Genomic DNA, 26993 nt, shown 5'->3' with positions numbered 1-26993 from the left:
CGCTACCGCCGCTACATATAGATGTAGCTGCAGCTCGTGGCGTGGGAGAGTATGTGCGGGCGCACCGTATATATACATACATATACCGATCGTAGCGTGTAGCGCGCGCGGCGGAACCGAGAGCGCGCAGGGGGAGAATAATTACGAGCTTGCGCACGAGCTGCGCACAGTCAGCGCTCTGAAATAAAGCCCCTACTTCTCCACGGGGAAACGGCAGGAGCGGAGAGATCCTGGCAGCGGCAGCTCGGGCCGGGCGAGCATCGCGAGCGCGCGGCGAATCTCTCTCTCTATATACTCGCGAGTGAGCGACGGCACAGCGCGGAGGCTGCTAGTCTAGATCCACACGGCAGCGGAGCTTGCGAGGAGCGCGCAAAATACTGTATATATTAGCCTACTGTATATGGAGACCGAATAGGCGCGCGCGTAATGTGCAGTAATAATACGCGAATCGAGTGCAGTGTGGATCGCGATCGGCAGCGTTAATAAGCAATCGTCGCTCGGTAGTCGCGCATCGTGTGTTGTGTTCGCTACGCGCCTATCCACGTATACCATACACCGAGCATTTGGCGACACGTGCTCGGCCCGTGGACGCGTACTCGTGCCACGAGCGCGCGCTAATATCCTACCCGCCAAGCCTTGTGATAATTTCTCGATTCGACTCGACGGATCTCGAAAGAGAACGCATATTTACCTGTACAAACGATAGAATTTTGTCGTCGATCATTGTGAAAACATCGAGTACTTCGTGATGTCGTCGACGATCGTCGCTCGCGGACAGTGTTGAAATTACGAAATGAAATAGTAATGATAACAAGAAGACGGTTGCGAGGAAGGATATAAAAATTAATTCAATTACTGCTGCAGTGTGTCATCTCGAGGAGAAAACATCAGCGAGATAATTTAATTACTTATACCTGCTCACTCACTCGGTTTCTCTCACTCTGTACCGGCTACATTAAGGCATGCGCTCCCGCACGCCTTCTGGAATTGATGTATCGTAGCGTGCAGGTATATATAACCGCTCGTGTTTACCATCATACCTATATATATACGTATACGAATGCTGCAGGCTTACCTGACAAGACGTACTCATACACACACACACACACACACATCTTCACACGTGCACGAAACGGCAAAGACGAAGACAAGTTGCAAGCGCAGGACCACCTTTCAGATATTCGCACAGCTCCCTTACATACATGTATCCAGCTCTCCTGTTTTAGCCCGAGGCGCGCGAAAAGCGGAGCCGAGCTCGACAGCTACGTACTACTTAACTTCCGATATCTTTATCTCTCTTTCTCTTTCTCTCACTGCCTCTCTTTGCCCTGTATGCTCTTTTGCAACCTTGTTTTAGGTGTATATATATATAACCCATGGCACTCGGCACGTAGAACGAAAGCTCGGAGATCAACTTGTTTTCTCATCTTTTCTCGCTCTTTTGTAACTGTCCATCTCGTATACATCCTTCCATTTCCACTGCTTTCATTGCGCTTACTTCGTTTCCCCCTTTTTTTCTCGTTTTTTTTTCTCTCTAGCTTTGACTTTTTCGCCTCCGCGCGCGCTGTATAGACTGAGAGAGAGAGAGAGAGAGAGAAAGCGAGAGAGAAAGAGAGACTGTTTGTTTGGCTAAGATTTTTTTACAAAAGTTTGAAAAAGTTCCCTCGATACGCTACGCTGCTTTCGGGGCCATCGCAGGACACTCTCAGTCAATAGCAGCGTATGATTCATTTTGTTTAACAAAAGAAGCAAAACTGCCCAGATATTTTTCATTCCGAAATTTTTCCTTCAATCCTTATAATTAGAAAACTTGGAAGTCGAGTCAAGTCGCGCAAAGTATTTCACGAAATGGTAAAATTTATGTATATAATTGTAGAGTAGTACTCGGCGCGGCAAAGTATGATTTTCAATTAAACTCTTTTATATCTTATCCCTCTTATGGCACTGCTCATCAAATTTATAATTGCACCTTTATCCTGCGAATCCGTGATGAAAGTCACCACTAATACTCCACACAGTTTTGTGCTCCTGAATGTATTTATTATATTTCATCTGAAAGGGGGACAAAAATTTTATTATCATTTTATACGTGAAAAATATGTCGCCAAAGAATAGGAAAATGAGGATGAAATATTTATGCGAATGCTAACGTAATTTTCTTGTAAGGATCATATATGTACGTAAGTGCGACGTATCATCTTCCGAAGTGCATTAAATCCCTCGTCACTTTATTATCATAAAAAAATAGAGACTTCATCGAGCTATATCGTTAAAAAGTACATTTACCTTTGACAATTTTTGCGGTATGATATTTCAGTATAAAAAATGTCTCTCACTAAAGTCATAAAATTTCTCCTCCCACCTGAGCTCTAAAATTTTTCTAATTTACACCATCATCGAGCAAAATTTTATGATTCAAAGTACTGATAGTTTAGAATATTTCAGTTTTAATTGCAATTACCCAACCGAAACAATTTTCTTCGTTTTTAGTTCGCTTGTAGCCGTGATGATATATTGTATTTTAGTCAGGATACAACAGCGTTTCAGAGCTGGAACGATCCTTTTGACGAACGTTTATATATAATAATATCTTTAATTGCACTGTAAAAGCGCGAGGGTGAGAGACCCGACTGTTTCCCCCCTTTGAAGCCCGCCAGGCAAGTATTTATCACTGAAATTTATTTCTATCCGAATGAGAATGATTTCTCGCTCGAAATTTACGCCGCATTTAGTTTATTTACTTAATCGTGCACATGCAAAGAGCCAAACTTTTCGTTCAATCCTGTGTATTTTAATGCTATTAGCGAAATCAAATTAGTTTTTCAACGTGAAAAATTTCCGCAACTGTGCATTTTTCACTGTTTATACGAGAAAGGATTTTCTCGAAATAATTTGACCGAGGTGAAAACTTCTTATTTTTACTCGTCGAAGGATTACTTTATTTCGGCTGAAAATTTGGATTAGATTGAAAACTATATATTTCACGAATATATATAAAAGAGGTTTTATCGCGGCGAGAAATTTCTATGCTGTATGTGCAGTATAGTAGCATATTTGGTAGAATATACATGTATGTAAATTTATTGCTCAAACGTGTACTGGACATTGGAAATTTTCATTTCATCTCTCTCCTCTCTCTTCTCATCTCCCTTTCGTTCGTTTTTCCAAACGATGAAAAGTATTTTATATTGAGTGGGTGTTGAGTAGTTATCAGGCACGTACGTGATTTATTTTTTACTTTAAATATTTTATGCTCTTTCGCGATTATACAAACTTTGCATTTTTTGACCGCCCGTCGTATACATTAAATTTTATCTTGAAAGTCTGCTCTTATCAAAAGTGTTCGGTAAATTTGTTAATTCTTATTATCATCAAAGTTTTTTAGTTTCTCACATTATTCTGGTTAGTTTTACTGATAAATCCTAATGATAATTAATTTAGCAGTAATCCATAATAACTATACGAGTTTCATTTCTTACTAAATCAGGGGTTACGACTCGGCAAGTATCGGAATACTACCCTGTGAGAACATCACACGTTCACGTACACCTCCCATAATTCATGAATATGTTCGCATTGGTCTCTTGACTTTTTTAGTATCAGAATGATCAACAGGTTACTTTTTCTTACAAAAAGGAAAAAATCTCATTAATATATTATCAACTTTAAATAATAACTAATACATCCATTAAAAATAAGGTACTTCTTTCTTATTGGTTTGTAGACATGTTTTAGTAATTGGTGGTTTTTAAATTGAATTTTTTTGGTATGTTGAGCAATTACTTGGGTGCGAAGAAGTGATTCTGATAAATTAAAAAAAAATGAATTGAAAATTCATAGATTGAACATTTCAACCGACTGGCTCGACAGATCATCATTCGAGCTCGTCAATTAAAATTTCATTCAATGACATTGATTCAACTTTCAATACCGATGAAAATGAAATTGAAATGTTTGAAAGAAAAAATGCGGAGCTCGATTAAATTAGAAACGTGACACACGAGAGAGGGTCGTGCTGGTATGGGTATAAGAAAACTGAACGAGGTTACGCAAGAAAGACGACGAGCAGAGAGTGAAGTTCCACGCAGCGAAATAAAATATTGAATTATCATGCTGCGGGGTGCGGTTGAACTCATCTACTTGTGACTGAGTGAAAAAAGTTTCGACAACATCAGAAACAATATTTACTTCAAAGGCTCGCAGGCTCCTTTTTTTCGTCCTTCTCGCTCTGTGCTCACGTGTGTAACTTGACATTCATTATGTGCGTCCTACGTGTGTGAGATTCAGCTGTTTGCATTTTATTCCCTTGTTATCCAAAAAAATTCGCAGTGAGAGAAATGTTGCGGGTTAATATGAAAATTTCAGAGTATTTAAAAATGTACATGTAAAACCGACAAAAACCGTACATTACTGCTCTAGGATGCGAAACCAGAAAAGTCTCAGGGTAAGTGTAATTAGCGGCCGATAAACACGTGCACTTGAGGGCTTTCTTTTTCACCGCCTAGGTCGGTATACACTATTGTTCGTATCTCGTGGCCTGAAAATAACATTTCCCGTTTGACGCAGTGGCCGGAAAATGCTACTTTCGTCTGTTTTTATTTTATATCAAAAATAAGACCGAACGTAGATAGTAAATTTTATGAATAGAATTACATATGTAGGATAAATAGATACATTTATTTCTTCCGCATACAAGTGTGCCATTAATCAGAGCATTTAACGCAACGCAAAGAGCTGCGATATCGGATTCCAGCTGGGTTACTCTTAAATTGACGCACACCTCGTAAACATTCCAAATATTATTTAATTGCGAATCCCTAGCAATGCTCGGGGCGGACAGACGAAGATCGAACGCGATTTCGTATAAGTACAGGTATACTAGGCACGATGTAAAATCACTGGATTAAAGCTCTATACATAAGCACAATGGGAAAACGTACTCACTGCACTGTGTTTATCCTGGGCTACTCTGGAATATATTTACAAGCATCGATAAAAGAGTGAATATTCATTGGCAATCAGCGAAATGTCCACTGATTTAACTACTCTCTCATACGAGCTACTAGGACGCGGTGGCAGCGGCAAAAGACGATCGTCGAGCTGCAGCAGCTCTACACTCTGCGTATATCTCTATACGGCATTTTCAGCGAAGAAACTTTATTAGACGAATAAGTGGAAATTCAAACAAAACAGTACGACGAACTCCGCGAGCTGTACTAGAAATTGAGTGTTTGCTTTAGCTTCCTCCTCCGTCCTCCTCGTAGTAGTATATATATATAAAAAAAGAAGGAAAAAACGACGGCGGGAGATCTTAGGATGTAGCTGAGGTTGTTTCGAGAATTCGAGCATTATGCCATGTAACGATATATAAAGTTCGTTAGTTTATATAAAACAAATAATCGAGAAAAAGCTGCGGGAAAGGACGAGGAGGAGAAAATGGAATATGGGTAAAAAGGACTGGTTTCTGATTGCAGATTTGGATTTATTCAACGTCGCTATGCTTAATATTAATGTTTTTCGCCGGGGCCGTCGGTGGCATTACTACGGTAGCCACAAAAACAGACTTCGCCTGCGTGGCCGAGTGCATGTGCCTATCAAAGACCCAGGTACGTGTTATTTATATACACAATATACAACATATGTAGTACGCGCATCATGCAAATATTAACGTGGCAACGTACAACGCGCGTGTTTGTATGCATCTCGTTTGTGCAAACGTTGCAGCGTTAATGATGCATATTAAATATTGAAATCGTTTGCGAATGTTATATACGCGATGCGTGTACACACTCGGGCTCGGTCGTGTAGCAATTCGATGCGTGTGGCAGCTGCAGCGTTCATACATAACGATCCGCACAATGCACATATATACGTATATTTTTGCGCGCGGGGATTCATGTCTCATTACGATAGTATATACGCATAGTGGTATACGCAGCGGCCTTTGAACTTCATTTTTTTAAGTACTCACGCATGAATATTTATCAAACTAAAAACGCGCTTAGAGGTGCAATGACATTTCCTCCTTTTTTTTTAAATCCCCAGTCGCGTGTTTCTCTCTCGATATTTTTTTCTTTAATATTTCAAATGGAATGTAACTCCTGCGTCCTTTGCTCGCCGCGTGCATATTTATTATATCGATGTGTAGTAGTGTAGGTGTGTGTGATGTATCAACGAGACGCACTCGTTCGCCCCTCGCAGTATTGAAATTGACGAGATTTTATACATTTTATACATTTGATACATTTATATAGAATTTTCTCATCGGGCTTTAGTCCTCGCGGCAAAAGCAATAATTTTACGCTTACGAAAATTTTTCATCGAGATATTAATATCCCTTCGACGACGGTTGATTCGAATTAAATTTTTCATACCGATGAAATTACGTCAGAAGTAATTATAATCATGCAAAAACAAACGAATCGAATTTTCGCAGTTACGTAATTTTGCCTTTTCTCGGCTCGGGAATGAAAAAAAAAATAAACGGGGGGTTATCGATTGCAGATTCTGTGTAACACGGGCGGCCTGAAGGGCATACCCAGCAAACTGCCGGACAATCTCGAGGAGCTGTCCCTGTCGAAGAACAATTATCCGGTTGTGCGCAGCGACGCTTTCAGCCATCTGCGCTCGCTCAAGCGACTGAATCTCGACGCCAACAACATCCAGGAGATACAGCGCTTCGCGTTTCGCGGCCTCAACAAGCTCCTCGTCCTGCAGATCCAGCAGAATCCCCTGAGCTACATCGGCGAGTTCGCCTTTGCCGCGCTCCAGAACGTCTCGACCTTGATTCTGGCTCACAACAAGATCGGCTACATCAAAGGCCGGGCATTCGCCGGCAGCACTCAGATACAGAACATCATGCTCAACAACAATCCCCTAAAAGTCATACACAGCAATGCCTTCTCGGGGCTCACCTACGTGCAGAATCTCATACTGCCCATCACCATCACGAGCATCGAGCCCGACGCCTTTAACGGCCTCGAGCACGTCGGCTTTCTCAAGATGACGTACATGGACCTGAAGGGCTTGATGCCGTTTACCTTTCGTGGACTCAGGTATACATATAACTTCAACAATACATAATTTCCTACAGCTTTTTGTAATATAATACAAAGTTTTTTTTTACGAACAATTTTTAAATACCTCTCGTTAGAAAGTTACGAGGGCTTTGGAAAACGCCGTAAATTACAATCGCGTATATACTTTTTTTTTCCTCGACGCGCTGTTTAAGCTTAGCACATTTATTTTAAGACACGCGTAACGAAAATGTATGCCAAAGTTGAGGCGTGCGCCGCGACATTATTATAGTATAGCCTTATATGTATATACCATTAAGGATGAAAGAAAAAAATCGATTAAGCAGCTGAAAAAGTATGGGCCAAAAGTTGGCCTGACCGACAGCTCGATCGATTATGCATGAAGTTTGGTGCGCAGTTCAGGCATCGCCTGTGCACACCACTACGCGTACCTATACCTATAACCGCAGGAGTTCCAAGTCGCGAAATGACTCGATTTTGCATGCTGCAGGCCTCGCTCGACGACGACGACGACGACGATGATGCGTCTCCTTATGAATTTAAAAATTGCGCGCGTTCTTTGCTAAATTTTTTACTTTTTTTTGCTCTCTCTCGCGACTCGGCGCGTGATTAATAACTGGGCCGCGCGAGTTAACGCGTGTGCTTGCCTGTTATCCGTACGCAGGTATGTGCACAGACTGCTGATACAGACGAGCGACCTCGGGGTGGTGCATCGCAACGCCTTCGCGGGCCTCGAGCACGTCAACAATCTCGACGTGGTGAGCAACAAGATCGACGCCATCGATCAGTTTCGCCTGTGCGCCAACTCGTCCATCGTCACGTTTCGCTTCCACAAGAATCACGTGCTGCGCGCCCCGGACTACGGCGACGCCGTGTTTCGCGTCAACTCCAGCAGCATCGAGGGCAATCACTTCCCCTGCGACTGCCAGATACATCTGGTGCTCGAGAGCGACTTCGTTCAGGGCGCCAGCGTGAACGAGTTTCGACGGCGCAACTACTGCATCTCGACCGAGTTCAACGGCAAGTCCATGGACGCGGTGCCGCTCGAGTCCATCGCCACCTGCCACGATCGCCTGACCAAGGACAATTACGGCTTGGCCACGAGCCCAAGGTCTCGCGATCTCGCCCTCGTAATCTCCTGTCTCGCCCTTTACGTGCTCAATGCCTTGAGCCTGTCCTGCAACGATTTGCCCTCTACGTCTTCGTACCTATAATTTCAACGATGTTCTTATTTTTATCTCGTTCATTTTTTCACTTCCTGTTTGAATATGGATTTACAAACGTGCCGAAGCTGTTTTACGAAAGTGTATTCACTCGAATGGTTGTGCAAATCTTTATGTCTATATGTACAAAATAATATATTTTCAATTTAATTAAAACTTTATTAAAAATGTTGGGCTGAAAGTTTAATGTTCTGAATGCAGCATATCTGAGAAGCGTTCAAGAGAAACGCAACAAATGTAAAATGCAATATTGATATTAATGAGTTCCTTTCACAATACACTGAAAAGTTTTTAATTTTACAATCCTTCTTCGAATAATAAGTTTTAATTACAATTATTTTCGTTCGTGTTACTGTTTTTTCACACGAGGAAATATTTTGAGCCAAACAATTGAAAGTAATAAAAATTCAGGGTATTGCCTTATTTATAAATATTTCTACGTAAAAATATAATATAGCTTAATATGTCTGCTATAGCTATGATACTGATAAAGATAATCTATTCATCAACTCGAACTATTCTTATAAATTTTCTTCACGAGCTTTAAAAAGGTATCATTATGTATGCATAAATGATACACCTATTCAAAAATACTTTGGGAGCTGAGTAATCGTCTAACAAAAATAATCTATGAACTCATTTTAACGAACTTTTAAACACGATGAAAGTATTGATAAAAATTTTTTGAAAGATTATTAATAATAAATCGTACGTGCAATTGTAAAATTATTTTTAAGTAAATACGATTATTGTATGCAGCTTAAAAATATCACGAGCTCGAAATTGCTTTGAAAAAGATGCCATTAAAGATTAAGGTTTTATGGGTGAAAACCAAATTGGGATTTCCACGATGCTTGTACGCGGAGGGTAATAATAAGTGCTTTCCCCTTCTCCTTTTGTATTGTACTAAAATTGTTGGGGATGCTCTGAGGATTATTCATGCACTCCCGACAAGGAATAAAAATTTTATAAATATGAACGGATTTTAATGGATTTTGATAAGATTAATATTAATACAAAAGGTTTTCTATATATATAAATTCGGTGTTGGTAAACTAAAGTGAGTTTAAACAATGAAAGTCTACGCAAAGTATAGATGGGTAATATTAATAGCTAATTTTCAGGTCTCCGATTAAAAATTATAGAAATAATTTAAAATGTAAATACTTATCAAATAAAGAAGCTGAATGAAACAATTGATTTTTTAAATTTTATTGTAATAATATTAGTATATGATTAACAACATTCGCTTAAAATGTGTTATATCTTAAGAATCGCTCTATCAAAGGGTTGTGCTTACTTGATTAAAAAATTTTAAAATTGTGATAAAATATTAATGTTAAGTGAATCTGATGCCAAACGATATTACTCAGCAATTGTCAATTTATGCCAGGAAAATTAACTGCTTTGTATTCGAAAAATACTACTTCGTAAGGAAAAATTCGCAATCATTAATAAACATTTAAAAATTGATTGTCTTTCAGATTTGCTACAAATGGAACAATACTTTTCGATTTTTTAATGTAATATATAATTACTATTATGTTGAGATCGAGCAGAATACTCGATTTCCAAAAAAAGAAGTGTTCTAAAAAATCCTATTGCAATAAAATTTTTTTCAATCGCATCATATTTGAAAAGCTAGGTATGGCCTTATCTATTTTATAGTATGCGTTTACAAATATTTTCTCTTCAATATGTTCAAATAACTCATGAAAAATATAAATTCAGTTATAGATATGATTACATTCTTAGGTTTAAATATTTGAAAATGAAAAAAAAATCCTCTTCATAAGCTGAAAGCTGTAATTTAATATGATTGCAAACAACTATTGGTTTAAACGGAGTCCAAGGTTCTGAAAATATTATTAAAATGTCTTTTATTTAAAGTTATTATCCAATATTGCAATAATATTTAACGTGAATTTTTTAGGAGTTGGTTAAAATACTTGTAAGTTGACTTAATTATTTTAATTCTCATGATATTATGCACTTATAAGAAACACATTTTTTCAACAGTTTATAAATTACCTTGATTTTTTGTACCATTAATTTTTAAGTACTCTATTGGATAGACTTTGTTGAAGTAACCGAGGACCAAACTAGCTTGTATTTTTTAATGATGATACAGAAACATTCATCAATTATCTTATGATGTAATACTCATTATGACTCCAGAAGTGTTTTGAAAATTATTTAATAAAATAAATATGAAAAAAGGCTTACTTATTGAATGTGAGAAGTTTTTTTACAAAAATAATCAATTTCGAAATTCTAAATTGTAACAGATTTTTATTATTTACAAAAATTAATTGTTCGAATACAGCCGTAATATTTTCCATTTTTGTCGTTGGTAACAAAAAAAAAACATATTTTGAATGAATTCAGTATACACTGCTTGTATTTAATACATAGAGTTTCTTTACCTAGAATAAGCTTACAATTCTTTCATATAACTCATTTATATTCTAACGCTTTCAACGGGTTTTGGTGGAATTATTTCGGAATATTCTCCATAATCAGCTTCGTAGCTACCATCAAAACGATGTGGATCAAGTTCCCAAGGTATTTGCGTGTCAACTGGTATTGGTGTAATTCCAAGATCTTCAAGAGTTGGGACACCTTTTATTACTCTATCACTTGTGTGTTCCTGTAAATAAATGAGAAAAATATCATTGAATCTTTGAATCAATATAATTAAGCTCGTATTAATCTCCAAGGAAAAATTTTGAAAAATATGCAAGGTGCAGATTAGCAATTTTCAACATTTTTCACTGTCAAAAAAATTAGATATGTGAGGCATCTCAAAATTCGACGAAGAAATAAATTCGAAAATGTATTTCTTTCTCATCATTCACTGAAGGTATTTTCAAGTCAATTTTCTTGAATTAAATTACTAAAAAATTAACTTTGAATGTAAAAATTTTCATGTCAATTTTAAACATTTGCAAGCAGCAACAATGATTGTATGTTCAGTATTTAGATTGCTAAATTATATCTATTTTCTTACCTTTTCCAAACCCTCCCAGTGTAACAATCCTAGTGGATAAGCAGGACTAAGCATTTCAGTAAGAGTAACTTTGAGTTTAAAAAGTGGTGCCCAATCTAAATCAATTCTTTGATAACCATAGTCAGCAGCTTCTCTTCTCAAAATTTCATGGAACCAGTCCATTAAATCTGATAACTTATACCGATGAGGTCTGCGAATCAATAAACATGGTATTGTAGCACAAATTAATCATAATTTTTGTTTGAATTCATACACTCACCCGACAAATTGATAAGTTCTTCCTGCAGCTTGTGGATTTTTGATTGCAGCAACAATACCAGCAGCTACATCTCCAACCCAGACTGGTTGTTTTTCAGTTTGTTCTCCTTTTTTGTACAAGGGAACACCTCTAAATTTGAATTAAAAAAAAAGAAATGAATAAAAATTCAGTGTACTATTTGAGAAAAAATGACTAAAACCTCTCACCTAAAATGCATTCTCCACCTATTAGCATATAAGCGACAGAATTTATCAGCTGTTCCATATGTATCCGCTGGTCGAATAATAGTAGCATTGGGGAATTCTGTTTTAACAGCCCATTCACCTTCCCACTTAGATTTAAATAATCTAGAACCTTCTGGCAGTAAAATAGGCTAACAGAAAAAAAACATTATTACTTTGAATGCAGTTGACGTGAATAATCAGTTTACCAACCTTTGGTTCTGCAGCAGCATTCAAACATGAAACATGAATGAATCGTTCAACTCCACTTTGTGCACAAAGCCTTGCCAATCTTGCGGCACCTTCTACATGAACATCATTGTACTTGAAGTTTTTAGTTTCCCAGTCACTGCCGATGAGATTTACGACAACATTGGAATATTTAATGCACTTCAGTATAGAATCTTCATCGCGTAAGTCAAAAGGATGGAATAATACTTGACCAAGATCTCCACAGAGCTTCAAATCAGCAACATCGTAGAATTCTTTTCTATAGGGTAATATTAACTGTAAGATGAAACAACATATTAATGTATCAAATAAGAGAAAATACTACATCTTTTACAATAAATAATCAACATACTTGGGTTCCTATTTTACCAAGTCGATTGACCACATGTCTACCAATAAATCCAGAATTACCAAAAACAGTGCAGACGATGCCATTGAAAGAGCTGCGACCACCAGTTCCTCTTTTCATAGAAGCAAGCGTCGGATTTTTTATGACTCTGGGTTTTTGAGAGTAGTTACATGACTGCACAGCTACACTCAGAGTATATAGTGATTGCCTCTCTGCAACAAAAATGCAGGAAGGTAAATAAAAATATTTTTGACAGTTATATAATAAACAATAGACTTTCACATAAGTTAACTAAGCACCAATTGGTACAAACTCTTTTATGAGTCATTAAATGTATTATTTGTAACACTACTCACTGGCAACTTGAAAATGAGTTTTTGTTACGAGTGCAGCCATTTTTGCACTATTGGCAGATCACTACAGATCTTATTTTGCACCCTTGCAAAATAAAGACGTCTGCTACGCTGGCGAATACTGAGTGCTAAACATTAACATTGGATATCATTATTGAAAGGTTTAATGTATTTTATGAATATTTGCTTTTTAAAGGCTCGTTAGAATTAATAAATTTAAACAGAAAATAATTACTTATTTAATTTTGGTTAGTTAATTTGACAATATGTGATGAGTATTCGAACCTTAAAGTTTTAATACAGAATATTTCTGACAGTACGTGACGGGTGCTGCCGCCAATTTTGACCACGTCGATCTGTCGTACTATTCGTCGGGCACGATTTACAAAATTGAGTTTCTTCATCGATTATATTTTATCGAACAACTTTACATAATCACAATCACGAGAAGAGCGTAAAATCAAAAAAATTTGGCCCTTTTAAATTGTATTACTGAAATTACCAAAATACCAAAATACCATGTAATATACTAAATGCCAATTATATTTTTTTAAATTATTTATCGAAAATTATTATTAATTTTTTGAGTAGAAATAAAATGTTTATGAAACAACTCAAACCATAATTGCATTAATATTTCGGTACTACAGAGTGGACAATTCATACGAAAAACTATTTAAAAATTTATTGAAAGAAAATTAACGTAATTGTAATCAAATTTATTCCGTAACGAGCTACTGATTGAGTTTTTTGATACAACAATGATTGGAAAAATCACGAAATATTTACGGAAACGTGTACAAATGTTTTCGCAGAAAAAGAAGGTAAAGTCGAATCGACGACCTTAGCGCCATCGTTCGCTGCGCAGAATAAGTCACTGACCGAAGAGACTACGTATTTGCGCAAACGTTGCGTAGGCTGCTAATTTCGGAGTCCTGCACTCGCTGCTCTGCGGCCCCGAGACGACGAAACTGAGGGACAGAGCCGCCGCCACCACCACAAGCGCTGCACTCTGCAGTCGAGCGCAGCAGTAGAACAGTAGCAGCAGCAGCAGAGATAGAGCTCGCAGAAACCACTGGCTCCACAGTACAATATAGCCTGCAGCCTCGTTAAATTGCAACCCCTCTTTCGCGTTGTAGAGCGTATACGTGCACGAGTGCACTGCACGGTCGACTCTGCGTGGGTGTTTGTGTTACAATCATGTAAAAAACGGCGTCTTGGACTCGATCCCGACCTCGAGTCAAGATACATTTGCGTTTTCGGACGATAGAACGCGTCGAGACGTATTGATCCTGTGCAGCGATATTTCGAGCTCGCTAACGCGTTCTGGCGTCCGCCTGTAACGACGGCGCACCGAGCGTTCGACACTAGTGCATCGAGTGTGAACTATGTAACGGCGCGAGGATAATCTCGTTCATTCGTAAGACGGCTGGTTGCGAACATCGAAAAAGGACGAGTGCGCGTAAGTGAGCAGTTTGCGTGTGCGTGTGCGGCGCGCGCGCGCGTGTGTACACACACCAACACCAACACAGGTACTCGCGCTCGTATACACTCGTAGGTATATGTATTACGGGTCGATAGAGCAACGACATGAGTAGAAAGCGGGTGCGTCGACCTCGTCGCTGGTGTAGCAGAAGAAGCAGCTGTTGTTGAAAGAGCCCGGGCCCCGACGACGATCGAGTCCATATAGGACTCGGTGATTCGAGCGAGCTCCGAATTCCGCTGACACAAGGATCGAGACTACGTACTATACCCATTGGCAAGTGTCTGCGGTGCGCCGTGCGCGACTCGTACGCGAATACATACGCACACACAGACGAACTTACACTGGAAGCTGGCCCATGTGTTTGTGTGTACGTCGGTCGCCTCTGTGTTCTGCTGCATGACAAGTGCGCTTAAAACGTATACACACGAGCAGCAGCAGCAGCAGCATAATACACGGCACACACGTCTTAAATAACTTTAAGCGCGAGCAAGTGTCCGACGTAGCGGAGAAATGACATGGGAGTACCAGCGCGGGGATGCCTCGCTGTGGCCGTGTGCGCCGCTGCACTCGGCGTCTACCTCAACAGTCTCGGCTGCGGCTTCGTCTTCGACGACATATCCGCCATCAAGGAGAACCGAGACCTCAGGTCGCACACGCCGCTCAAGAATGTCTTCTTCAACGACTTCTGGGGCACGCCGATGCACAAGGTGAGTCGATGATCGCTTCAGCTGAATGCAATATATACCCATAATGATGTCATTGACACGACGCGCAGACTGCGTTGAGTCAGGTGATCGCTGATCCTCGACGCGTCGTCTTTGACGCGCTCGTAATAGTCACAAATTTGTGCTATACCTATATGTATGTAACATGTTTCAATCAACGCGTTTGGAGCCATTGATTCGAGCCCAGTCCAAGTTCCATGACGCCAGACGCATATTCTATTAAAAAAAGTCAATTTCGACCTTTTCAATAAGTCAAAAATGCTCTTTGTACGTCGGAGCACGATATGACTCCGAATTGAAAATATTCAAATGAATCGAACTTTTCTCCCCTGGCTCCGATGCTGGCGCGTACGAGCAAATATCGCTTCATTTTTAATATTCTTTGGTGATTTTTTTCAAAAAATATTTTATCGTTCTATTTAATATTTTATCAGTCTAAAAATATGAGCGTCCTTACTTATAATATATAGCAGAATAAAAAAGTAATATCGTTTCGATTCTCGAAAAAATGAGATTACTTTCTTTTGAAAATACATGTTCGAAGATCATATCTATTCATTAGGATCTAATCGAGTCAAACCGCACTCGTATGTCACAAATAAAATAACGCGTTTCGAGAGACATTAGTCGGATATTAGATTCGATCGGAAATAAACCGACTAATAATTAACAAATTTTATCAAGTTAGTTGCAAAATTTCGCATAATCGTATCTACTTATTCCATTAATTTTTTGTCAACTCCCCTCTCGATATTATAATAAAATCATATCTACTCGAGTTAACTTTTCTTCTTGCTCTCTAGTTGAGAGTAGATTCGATTATGATTAAGAATCGACGTCTAACTCGTCCATGTCAACTTTGTACAACATTCTTGCGTTTATTTATGAATCACGTAATAGTACGGAGGCCCGGCCTCATAAAGTTGTACAAAGTTGACTCTTTGGCGGCGAAATTGATAAGGCAATGTGTATAATTCACGCACGGCAGGTATATATGCGTGTTCGCGAGCGCAGCGCGCCAAGCATCTCTCAATTTCTCAGGCTCTGCGGATGTACAGTGGTCGCCGCTTAAGAGAATTGCGCTTAATAGAATACGCCGGTTAAATGAATCAAAAATCCTAACAATGATTTTCCCGTATCCTTATACATGTAAAATTCACCGCTTAAGTGAATAAACTTTTCGCTTAATAGAATCAAATTTAGTTTGAAGACGATGTTTACATTCAATGTTGTTGTCGATTAAATACAAGTTTCATTGTCAGTACTTTCTCATAGCACCGTCGGTATTACATGCTCATAATAATTAATTGTGTTAGTGATACAAGTATGAAAAAATCATCAGCTATAGTTCATAGAAAAGGCTTAAGTGTCCTTGAAAAAAAGGAGCTACTAAAAAAATATGATTTGTTGCCAAATTTATCACAAAGTGATGCAGCGCTGTTATTAAACATATCACAAGCTACTCTTAGTAGATTATTATTAAATCGTTACGAGATAGAAAGTACCTCTTGCTCTCACGAAAATCTCAGCCGCAAGAGAAAACGATGCGGCAAAGACGAAGACGTAGAAAAAACGTTGAAGAAATGGTTTGTGGAAGTGAGAGAAAAAGGCGCTCCAATTAATGGCCCGTTACTTAAAGCAAAAGCTGAAGATTTGTCAAAGAAATTAGGCAAAGAAAATTTCAAGGCCACTGACGGTTGGCTCTCACGTTGGAGAGGCCGAGAAAATATTGTGTATCGCAAGCCACATGGTGAACAAGCCGAAGCTGATTTTACAAGTGCAAATGAGTGGTTTATACAAGAATGGCCAGAAATATCTAAAAATTATTCGCCAAGCGATATATTTAATGCTGACGAAACGGGTTTATACTACCGAGCATTACCAGAGCATACATATGCTCTAAAATCAGAAAATACGAAAGGCTTCAAAACAAGTAAGGAGCGTATAACGTTGTTATGCTGTGCCAGTATGGCAGGTGAAAAAAAAGACCTGTTTGTTATTGGAAAATTTAAGAATCCACAATGCTTCAAAGATGTGACTCAATTGCCTATTGCTTACACGGCCAACAGAAACGCGTGGATGACAAGAGACATTTTTTCTGATTGGCTACGAAATTGGGATAGACAATTAAAACGCAAAATTTTATTAACCATTGATAATTGCGGTGCACATTCAAACTTAGAGCCTATGAAAAATATTACAGTGGTTTATTTACCTGCCAACACGACGTCTCTGATACAGCCTTGCGATCAAGGTATAATTCGTACATTAAAAGCGTACTATCGAAGAACAATGAGGGAACGGATTATACAAATATTAGATAATCAACAAAATGTCAAAGCCAATGACATTGCCAAGAAGACCTCTCTGCTTGATGCGCTACATCAGATCAAAGAAGCTTGGTCTTATGTATCTAGCGAAACGATAAAAAATTGTTTTAGAAAGGCTGGGTTTGTTAACGGAACTAATGAAATATGTAATATTTCGAGCAACGTTAGCTTGAACGAAATTTATCCGGAAGATATGACACATGAGGTTTTTGACGAGTGGATAGATATTGACGAATGTCTAGAAACCTCTGGAAAGCCAACAGATGATGACATATGCCAAAAATTGGACACAGATGAATCAGAAATTGAAGAGGAAGATGATAGTATAGAACCCGCACCTAATAATCTAGAAATGTTTAACGCATTACAAGTCTTGAGACGAGGAGTTCAACATCGTTCGAAATCCTTTGAAGAGTACTACAAATTTGAAAAATTTATTTTCAAAATAATTGACCAAAAGAAAAAACAAACCAAGATAAATGACTATTTTACTAAATTATAATNTCTCGTTATACCTCTCTCTCTCTCTCTCTCTCTCTCTCTCTCTCTCTCTCTCTCTCTCTCTCTCTCTCTCTGCACGACTAACGCGCGGTGAAAGAGAGTAAGATAGAGCGAGTACATCTTGCTCGTTTGAAATCTAATGCTCTCCATCATCGTACGCGTACGCGCATCAGAGCGCGGCAGTAAATTTTTAAAAGGACAAAAAACTTGCCTGCGTGCATTATCATTAACATTTTATTTGTTAAAAGGCATTTCTCGCTATAAAGTATTCGCGCGCAAGTATTTTGCCCCGTCGCTCTAGCTTTAATTAAGCTCGAAGCTCGCGCGCGCAAAACGACAAAGAAGGAATTATTTTTCACCGAAAACTCTTAGTATTTCATACTAATTACACGTAGCGGCGCCGGGGACGTTTGCGTTCTTCGTGTATATATATTTTTTTTATTTCTCGAGACGCGTGCTGCACCCGATGGCTAGGCGCAATATATTATATAGACACACAGTCTCAACGGCAATAAGAACTCGTTGTTTTCTTTCTTTCTTTTTTTTGTTTTTTTTTTCGTGACTTATGTCGCTGCGAGTAAAAGAAGAAAAAAAAGCTCGCGCTCTTTTTCCACCTAACGGAGTTCATATATAGATATACGAATACAAAGGTAATACGCGAGAGGGGCACGAGGATCTATATGCCGCCGTATACACATAGATATGCAAGTGAAGAGCAAGGAAAATATGTGTAAAAACTGCCCTTTTTCGGTTGACGACGACGACGACGACGGCGACGTAGACGTCGTAGTAGTATAGCGGAGCAGCAGCGGGAGGCGCGCGCGAGCTTGAACATCAGCTCTTTGCAACTTGTGTGCAGCTTTTACTCTGCTCTCTCTCTCTCTCTCTCTTTCCCTCTGCGTATGGCGTCTATATGGCTCGTGCGGCTGGGATATTGATCCACCTCGTCTTTCCCTCACGGTATGTACTCTATATAGCTAGAGCAGCGGTAGCAGACGACGTCGACCCTCTCGCTGTATATGTATACATTTCGAGCGTATATGGATATTCCTACGTTACTCTTATACTCGCGCTTCTCTTCTCTTCTCTATCTTCCCTCACTCTCTCTGTAAACTTAAGTTCTCGCACCTTGAGGAAAGTTAAGAATCGCGCGCGCAGAGCAAAATTTGCGGCCTCGCTCGCGCCACCGGCTGAATCAGCTCTTGTGTACTTGCGCCGCGTATACTTTTCTCGAAACCCGCTGCTGCACTTGTGCATCTCCGCGTATATATACATATACTTATATTGCGCTGCTACTGCTGCAAGCACAGGTCGCAGCTGTGTTCGCGGCGACGGACTTTTGTCGATTCGCCGCCTCGTTGCTGCGGCTTCTGATGAACCATACACATACAAAATATATTATAATGTACGCGCGTGCAGACATGCATAATATATTCCTGGCCATATAACACAAGTATTACAGCCCACATTGATATATAGGCGATGGGACGATGCGACGTTGCACATTCAACGTGTTTTCGTGATCTATGACCGACAAGCAGCTCTCGCTTGCATGTGTGTACTACTGCACTACTATATATACCATATATAGCCGTGCACATGCGAATGTACACGTTTGTGCCAGTGATTTATTTGATCCTTACTTAGCTTAACCGTGCCACACGCCGACGAGCGAGAGAGAGAAGCGAAGGGGAAGAGATAGAGCGAGATTAGCGAGGCGCGATTGTGGCATGTAATCGAAATTACGACGCCGAGGCTTGTATAGCACGTATACGCCTCCTGTGATATCACCTCCACACACACACACACACACATGCACCCCCGCTATTGTTTCACAAAGTGTTTCTCTGCATCTCGCTTTCAATTATGATTACCTCCAGACAATACTCCGTCGGTTACGTTATATGGTATATATTTCGCGCCTTCAATTTATCAAATGTTTACCGTAATACGTTCCACGTCGCGTATCCGCGCGCCTGCATATACGTACGATGCGCAGAATTAATTTTAATCAAGCCAACTTTCGAGTCGTAATTTATGTGTCTTGATTGCAACCTTCGTCGTTTTATTTTTATTTTGCCCTTCTTCAATCCGACTGAACTATTTCGAGGTGTACTTATTTAATTCCACTGGATTATTCCGGGCATTTCAAAAATCCATCATTACCCCGTACATACTCGACAATTTATTTTTTTTGCCACCCCAACCTAAAGTAACATTTTACTCCCGCTGAGCGAAATGAAAATGTTACTTTAGGCTGGGGGATTCACGAAAAATCGTCATTATTATATTGCACATATTATATAATTTTGAAATACAAATATCGTACGAAATCAATACAGAGTAAATATAATCAGTGAATCGAAGTATCTTCCTTCTTCCTCGTCAAATAATTTAATTTTCAATTTTCAGGTCATACTCAATTATTAGTAGAATATTTTATTGACTCTCTTTTGCTTTCAAGAGTTGTAACTTTTGGTATATTTCCATGCGACCAAAACAACTTGGTTAAAATATGTATCTTCTAGAACCGTTCGAAAACCGAATACACCATTAGTAATCGCCAAATTGAGACGCAACATTCGGCGCTTTCAGCTCTCTATCAAACAAAATTTCGACCCTCTTGAACAATAGTTCACTAATTGTAATCCTCGAAATAATTTGTTTGGCTATCCGTAGAAAGCGTCTTTTCACGATGACGTTGATTACGTACATTGTGAAAAGAAAATGCTCGACATTTAATGCAATTTGAGCTGAAAGCAATTTTCAAAACCGTGCTCTGAGATGATCTCGCGCGTGCATTCATCGTATTAAATTCGATTCAATTTAATTTTTGTATCTTTTTTTTTTTAATTCAAACTCAGCCATTTATTACATGGTCCCAGGTCTCGGAAAATCTTGCATCTTTGTGCTGAAAAATTACGTCGAATTTGTATAAACTTTTTACCGCATCAATGAACTGTTTTAATGTAACACACTGAGAAAAATATTTCCCTATTCAATCCAATCGATTTAACGTTCAACTGATCGACTGGAATATTTCATTCGGTTAACTGTGTAATTTACTCAAATTAATTAAATTTTCAGTTCCTTTAATGAAATGTTTCGTTGAGGGGAAATATTTTGACCAATCAAATAAATATTTAATTTATTTGAGTGAATTCTACAATTCATCGATGTTATGCAAATGAAAATATTACTTTATACAAAATTGATCATGAGTTTACACAATTTTTAAAATATTGGGATTTTTTTTTTGCTCACAGGAACAATCGCACAAATCGTACAGGCCGCTCTGCGTCCTCACATTCCGTTGGAATTACATGATACATCAATTGGACCCGATGGGATATCATCTTTTCAACGTTATTCTACACGTTGGAGTTAGCCTTTTGTACTTCAGGTTGGTAACAAACTGTGTATATACGTAAAACTGACGAAGACCATCGTAGCATTCGCGTATTGGATACGCGGATTCCTGGCAAACACACACGAGCACGAGAGAATTGGCAGATACTCGTGAATAGACAGGCCGGACACACAACGTGCCATACGTATAGAGACGGACTTGATTCGTGAATATGCTCGGTTTTTTTATTCAGCTTTTTTCAAACCAACCAAAAAAAAATCACCAAGTGGAGATGATTTTTTTTCTTTTTTATTCATTTAAAAATGAAGCTGCGCGCCGCACGCTCCAGTTGCGTAACGGGAAAATATTCACGAAGCAACGGGGCAGAGGGATGCGGCGCTCGTATATTGTATGCTTAAAGTAAACTGAAGGGTATTTTTTTCATCATATTCTGTTGTAGGATTTTGCGTAAACATCAATTTTCATCGAGAATTTGCTGAATTTAAACTACACCGTCGAACTCTGAGTGGAGTCGTTATCTATCTCGATAAGTCAGATCATATATTAGTCTAATTCCGATATATAATAGTATTACATGTTGATTCGAAGCAAAAACACGATCGAGTACTTTAAAAGCCCAAAGCACACATTTACTATTGCTATGCATCCAGTATGACATAAAGTTAACATCAGGATTTGTCATCTCTCGGAATGGCATTAAAATCGAATCGGGTTTACATTTTTTTTCCAGAATATGCTTGATGTTTTTACCAGACGTTGCGAGTTTCATCTCGGCTCTGCTGTTCGCCGTTCATCCTATACACACAGAGGCGGTAAGCGCACGCACTTTAGATTACTGCCTTGAAAAAAACGATGTATATTCCGAGCTTACGCATGAAAGCACGAAATCTATATAAGCTGTTTACCCTATGAATGTTAATGTATACATGAATTCGTAACACGTTTGAACGTCGACAGGTTACGGGAGTCGTCGGCCGAGCCGAGACCTTGTCATCCTTGTTTTACTTGGCCGCTTTGATGACCTACACCAAGTGTTGCAGAAGCAAACGATCCACAGGTCCGTATTTTTCGTAAAACAAAACGATTCGTTTTCACCTCTCGTATACTCTTATACTCGCGAAAAGCGTATACCTTGTTTTTCTTCGACTTTCTCGTGCGGACTTTTTGGCACATGCACGTATATATATAATACTCACACACGTATCCCTTAACAGGCTGGAGATCATTAATAATGTCCATGTTCTTCGTGCTCGTGGCTATGCTGTGCAAGGAGCAAGGGATCACCGCCACTGCAGTCTGCGTTTTATATGAAATTTTCGTTGTACAAAGGGTAATTGAGAGACTTTATGATGAATAATTAACGCGCCGACTCGACTCTCTCCGATGTGTGTTTGTCGAGTCAGCTCCTTTGATTTTCCGCCCTACTTTTCTACTACTACCGCTACTTGTTCTTTCGATGCAGGTTCGAGCTTTGGACATTGTATTAGCGCTCAAGTCGGCGTTCGACGGTAAAAAGATATCGCCGAGCTGGTCGAGCGAGGGCACAAAGCGACTCACCGCCGTCACCCTCGTTACCTTTAGTCTGTTAATTTTAAGATTACACGTGATGGGCTCGAAGCTGCCCGTATTCACCAGGTAACTTGAATATATACGTATATTTCACATCGCGCATTCTGACGTTTTTGCATGCGAGAGAAGTAATGAATTTTACCCCGCGCGGTATATATATCGAATCGACTTTTCCATTTTATTGAATATGTGTCCGATATACATCGGACTGAAATCGAAATGCCAAATTAATCTTGCAACTTTATAAAATTCATTTTCTCTCTCTCTCTCTCTCTCTCTTTATCCAGCGATATAATAATTTATGTATTATTCATCCTTCGCCGTGCGTCATAATATCGAAATTGGCGCATGAAGATAAATCGAATTAGCCCCCGCGAGCGAGCTGCCACCGCTGCTCGGTTTGTTGGGAGGTCGGCTTAAAGATTGAATTTTAATGGTTGCCGCCGTGCCCGCGTTGCATTACAGGTTTGACAATCCGGCGTCGGTGGCCGCGACGCCGACCAGACAATTGACGTATAATTATTTAGCCGCCGTCAATATGCGTCTGCTGTTCCTTCCGACGGATCTGTGCTGCGACTGGACCATGGGCACGATACCACTGGTCGAGGGCCTGCTGGACGTGAGAAACTTGGCCACTCTGGCGGCCCACTCGACGGTCCTCGGCTTGCTCGCCACCGCCGTGCTCACGTGCAATCGACAAACGTCAATAATAATCATCATGGTGAGTCTTTCTTTTTTTATTTCGTAGCAGCAATTACGTTCAGTACCATTGAAGTTCAAAATTGTTCTATCTTCTTTTTTTTCTAAATTTTTCGCAGAGTTTAGCGATGATGATTCTTCCCTTTCTACCGGCTTCAAATCTATTTTTTCCAGTCGGTTTTGTTGTTGCCGAAAGAGTACTTTATGCACCTTCCATGGGATTCTGTATGCTCGTTGGATACGGATGTCACATTCTATGTGAAAAAAGGTATTTAAGAGTATGCTTGCCTCCACTTGTAAATTTACGATGGTCGGTTTACATTACTCCCGACAATTCCTCTTGCATATCGTACGAAAGAAAAAATTCACCAAATATGAAAATACATTTTACACGACCTGGGGTATCGGGAGTAATATGGCCATGCTTACCTGTACGTCGATGAGCGGGCAAAAAGCGACAAATTTATCGAGCGTCCGCTTTCGCGTTCGCGACTTTTTTTCTTGTTGCAGTAAAAAATTATCGGTGTTGCTGCTGCTCACGCTGCTGCTGTCCTTCGCCACGAAAACCTACGTGAGGAATTACGACTGGCAGGACGAGTATCAGATATTCATGTCGGGTCTCAAAGTCAACGACCGCAACGCCAAGCTCTTCAACAACGTCGGCCACGCGCTCGAGAGCCAAGGCCGCTTCATGGAGGCGCTGAATTTTTTCAACATGGCCGTGCAGGTGCAGGGCGACGACATCGGCGCGCACATCAACGTCGGCCGGACTTACAATCATTTGAAGATGTTCAAGGAGGCTGAGGACGCTTACTTGAAGGTTCGCAAATTACTTTATGGCTCATCCATAGATTCGTAGTTATTCGTAGATGGTTTTTCATCTGTACATGATGCATAGCAATAATATTCACGTCGTCAAAAAAAAATATCACCATGAATTTTTTCCCCATTACAGGCCAAATCTCTGCTACCGAAAGCCAAACCCGGGGAGTCCTATCAAGCGCGGATAGCGCCCAATCATCTGAACGTTTTTGTAAATCTGGCCAATCTCATAGCGAAAAACGCGACGAGGCTGGAGGAGGCCGACCTGCTGTACAGGCAGGCGATCAGCATGCGAGCGGATTACACGCTGGCGTACATCAATCGCGGTGACGTCCTCATCAAACTCAATCGCACGAAAGAAGCCCAGGAGGTTTACGAGCGAGCCCTATTTTACGACAGCAACAATCCTGACATTTATTATAATGTGAGTGTGGCGCGGAGAAGTGCTCGTTTATCATCCGCACCTAGGACGTGGATATGTCGAGAGAGCTTTTATGATCATCGAAATTTAACGGCGCCGCGTGGGCATTTTTATTTACAGCTCGGCGTTGTGTTTTTGGAGCAAGGAAAAGCCTCGCAGGCCCTGGCCTATCTCGACAAAGCCCTGGAATTCGATCCGGAGCACGAGCAGGCTTTGCTCAACTCGGCCATACTTCTGCAGGAGCTAGGTCGCGCTGAGCTCCGAAAAGTCGCCAGAGAGAGATTACTGAAGTTATTGCGAAAGGTATGCACTAATTGATGGATTTAAGGGTCGAAACTGCGCGCGCACACGCTACCTATGATGAATCTCGATAAAAATGAAATTCCATTCGTACGCAGGATTCCAATAACGAGAGGGTACATTTCAATCTTGGTATGCTTGCGATGGACGATCACGACAGCGAGGATGCCGAGAGATGGTTCAGAAATGCCGTTGCTCTGAAGGAGGACTTCAGATCAGCTCTGTTCAATTTGGCTCTGCTGTTGGCCGACGAGCAACGGCCTTTGGAAGCTGCTCCTTTTCTGAATCAACTCGTCAGATTTCATCCGGATCACGTAAAGGGGCTAATTTTGCTCGGTGATATTTACATTAACAATATTAAGGATTTGGATGCAGCTGAAAACGTAAGAGAGAATTTATCCACAAAAGTGTTATTATTAGACCACACAATTAAATACATGTAAATGCGAGTGCAGTGCTACCGAAAGATTCTCCAGCTGGATCCGACCAACATACAAGGCTTGCACAATCTTTGCGTGGTAATGGTGGAGCGCGGCAAGCTCGGCTTGGCAGCTCAGTGTCTGGAAAAAGCCGCAGCCCTGGCGCCCGAGCAGGACTACGTGCATCGGCATTTGGCGATCGTGCGAGCGCGCTTAAATCGATTGCCCGACGAGGAGGTCGACAATGAGATTTTCGATGACTCGTTCTGGTCGCAGCCCCTGCCCGCGGCCCAAGATCAGCAGAGTCAGCAGCAGCGTGACAGCACGGAATCGCCGGCCTTCCTTAATCACAATCATTACTCAGGGAACAATCAGCAGAAACGCACTCAGCAGTCGGTTAGCGAGCTGATAAATACGCGGCCACGCGTTAATCGTAATAGTAAGTATTACTTGTCTTTTTGTGAATTCTAATTGTGCACTTTCAAGTAATAACGACGCAATCATTATTTTTTGTCCATTTAAAAGTACCAAATAATCAAGACAACGTGGATAGTTTGAGCAGCATTACCGGATCGAGGCCCGAGAATGGCGCTTTCAATCGCATAATAAGCGCTGACGCGACCAAACTCGATCTGACTCAGAAGCGCACCCCTACTAGGACTAAGATTACCACTACAGAACCGAAGAGTACGAATCGTAGCGGCGGCACGACCAAGAGCAAAGTGTGATGCCCGAAATCATGATGTTAAAGAAAAAATTATTAACGCAACAAAAAAAAAATTATTTACAAAGTCGTAAAATATATTATAAAATATATATGTGAAAAAAAATTAACCCGCCGAATAATATAAAGTAAATATATAAATAAAATATATGAAAAATATTGAGGGTTACACGATGATGGTATAGTCGTATAGAATTAAAAATGTGTGAATACAATGTGAAACAAAAGAGTATTGTTTTATATGCTGTATAAATAGAACATTTTATAAAAATATTTAAAACCATTTCATGCATTTATCATTACTTTAATTATTTATCCTCAATAATACAACATTTTAATCCAAGTTGCGTATAATGCGTGGCACTCGTAGTACATTTATTCTTAATAAATGTTGCGCCCTTTTACGCTCGAAGTGAAAAACAATACATCAAAAATTCAATTTAATCTGCTGTTCAGTGCAAAAGGAACCCTCGAGTACAGGTTCATTCACGTGGTTTTGTAAAACAAAGTAAAACGGTCGACTTTTTTGAATTATACATTTTTTCTTTTCTGCTCGTGCATCTGTAATGTATAGTTTTTCCATTTATTGAAATCGCCTAAAAATCTGAATAAATACAAAACAATTAAAATGCTAAATATAAAGCTCCGTGTAAGTATAAAAATATTAAAAAATTACACGAGTCAATAAGATAAAAACTTTAATCGCAGTGAAAGTTATCCTAAGATATTTTGAATATTTATTTGCAAGTAAATCACGGATTTTTCATCAATAATTACGATCGCTTCGGATTTGGGACAAATGAGAAGGACGCATAGGAATATCGAAAAAATGCACGTAGAGCTTTCAAGTTTTCTCTCTCTGTCCCTCTTCGCTAACTTTTTGTTTACGATCATACGTCAATGTGCATATTCGATTTTAACTGCTTGATACACTCTCGCTTCTG

The 26993-nt window shown here is 39.7% G+C and overlaps 3 protein-coding genes across 4 annotated transcripts; 2 read left to right on the top strand and 1 right to left on the bottom strand.

Moving 5' to 3' along the window:
* The first annotated feature begins 856 nt into the window (after window positions 1-856).
* LOC106650301 (chondroadherin-like) lies at window positions 857-8284 on the top strand. The gene is made up of 4 exons (XM_014368229.2): window positions 857-1008; window positions 5475-5606; window positions 6505-7055; window positions 7702-8284. Exons 1-4 carry the CDS (start codon window positions 991-993, stop codon window positions 8249-8251), a joined length of 1251 nt encoding a protein of 416 aa, XP_014223715.1. The 5' UTR covers window positions 857-990; the 3' UTR covers window positions 8252-8284.
* Window positions 8285-10580: 2296 nt separating this feature from the next.
* Window positions 10581-13026, bottom strand: LOC106650405 (NADH dehydrogenase [ubiquinone] 1 alpha subcomplex subunit 9, mitochondrial). 2 transcript variants are annotated; one of them, XM_014368380.2, is made up of 8 exons: window positions 12919-13026; window positions 12687-12811; window positions 12334-12542; window positions 11964-12257; window positions 11736-11902; window positions 11530-11658; window positions 11271-11460; window positions 10581-10910 (listed from the first exon to the last, which is right to left on the bottom strand). In XM_014368380.2, the coding sequence occupies exons 2-8, from the start codon at window positions 12724-12726 to the stop codon at window positions 10722-10724; spliced, it is 1218 nt and encodes a 405-aa protein (XP_014223866.1). In that variant the 5' UTR covers window positions 12727-12811; window positions 12919-13026; the 3' UTR covers window positions 10581-10721. The 2 variants fall into 2 exon arrangements, with proteins under 2 accessions (XP_014223866.1, XP_014223867.1); XM_014368381.2 differs by having other exon boundaries at window positions 12969-12992.
* Window positions 13027-13627: 601 nt separating this feature from the next.
* LOC106650359 (transmembrane and TPR repeat-containing protein CG4050) lies at window positions 13628-26139 on the top strand. The gene is made up of 14 exons (XM_014368308.2): window positions 13628-14876; window positions 20992-21128; window positions 21826-21907; window positions 22053-22152; window positions 22310-22425; window positions 22558-22730; window positions 23130-23385; window positions 23483-23631; window positions 23874-24183; window positions 24319-24609; window positions 24727-24909; window positions 25005-25289; window positions 25362-25764; window positions 25851-26139. Exons 1-14 carry the CDS (start codon window positions 14685-14687, stop codon window positions 26051-26053), a joined length of 2880 nt encoding a protein of 959 aa, XP_014223794.1. The 5' UTR covers window positions 13628-14684; the 3' UTR covers window positions 26054-26139.
* The last annotated feature ends 854 nt before the right edge of the window (window positions 26140-26993 follow it).

Source organism: Trichogramma pretiosum, unplaced genomic scaffold (genome assembly GCF_000599845.2).
Source record: "Trichogramma pretiosum strain Unisexual culture from Peru unplaced genomic scaffold, Tpre_2.0 scaffold3, whole genome shotgun sequence".
Taxonomy (NCBI): Eukaryota; Metazoa; Arthropoda; class Insecta; order Hymenoptera; family Trichogrammatidae; genus Trichogramma; species Trichogramma pretiosum.
The sequence above is the reverse complement of the archived record's forward strand: the minus strand, read 5'-3'. Positions and strand labels throughout refer to the sequence as shown.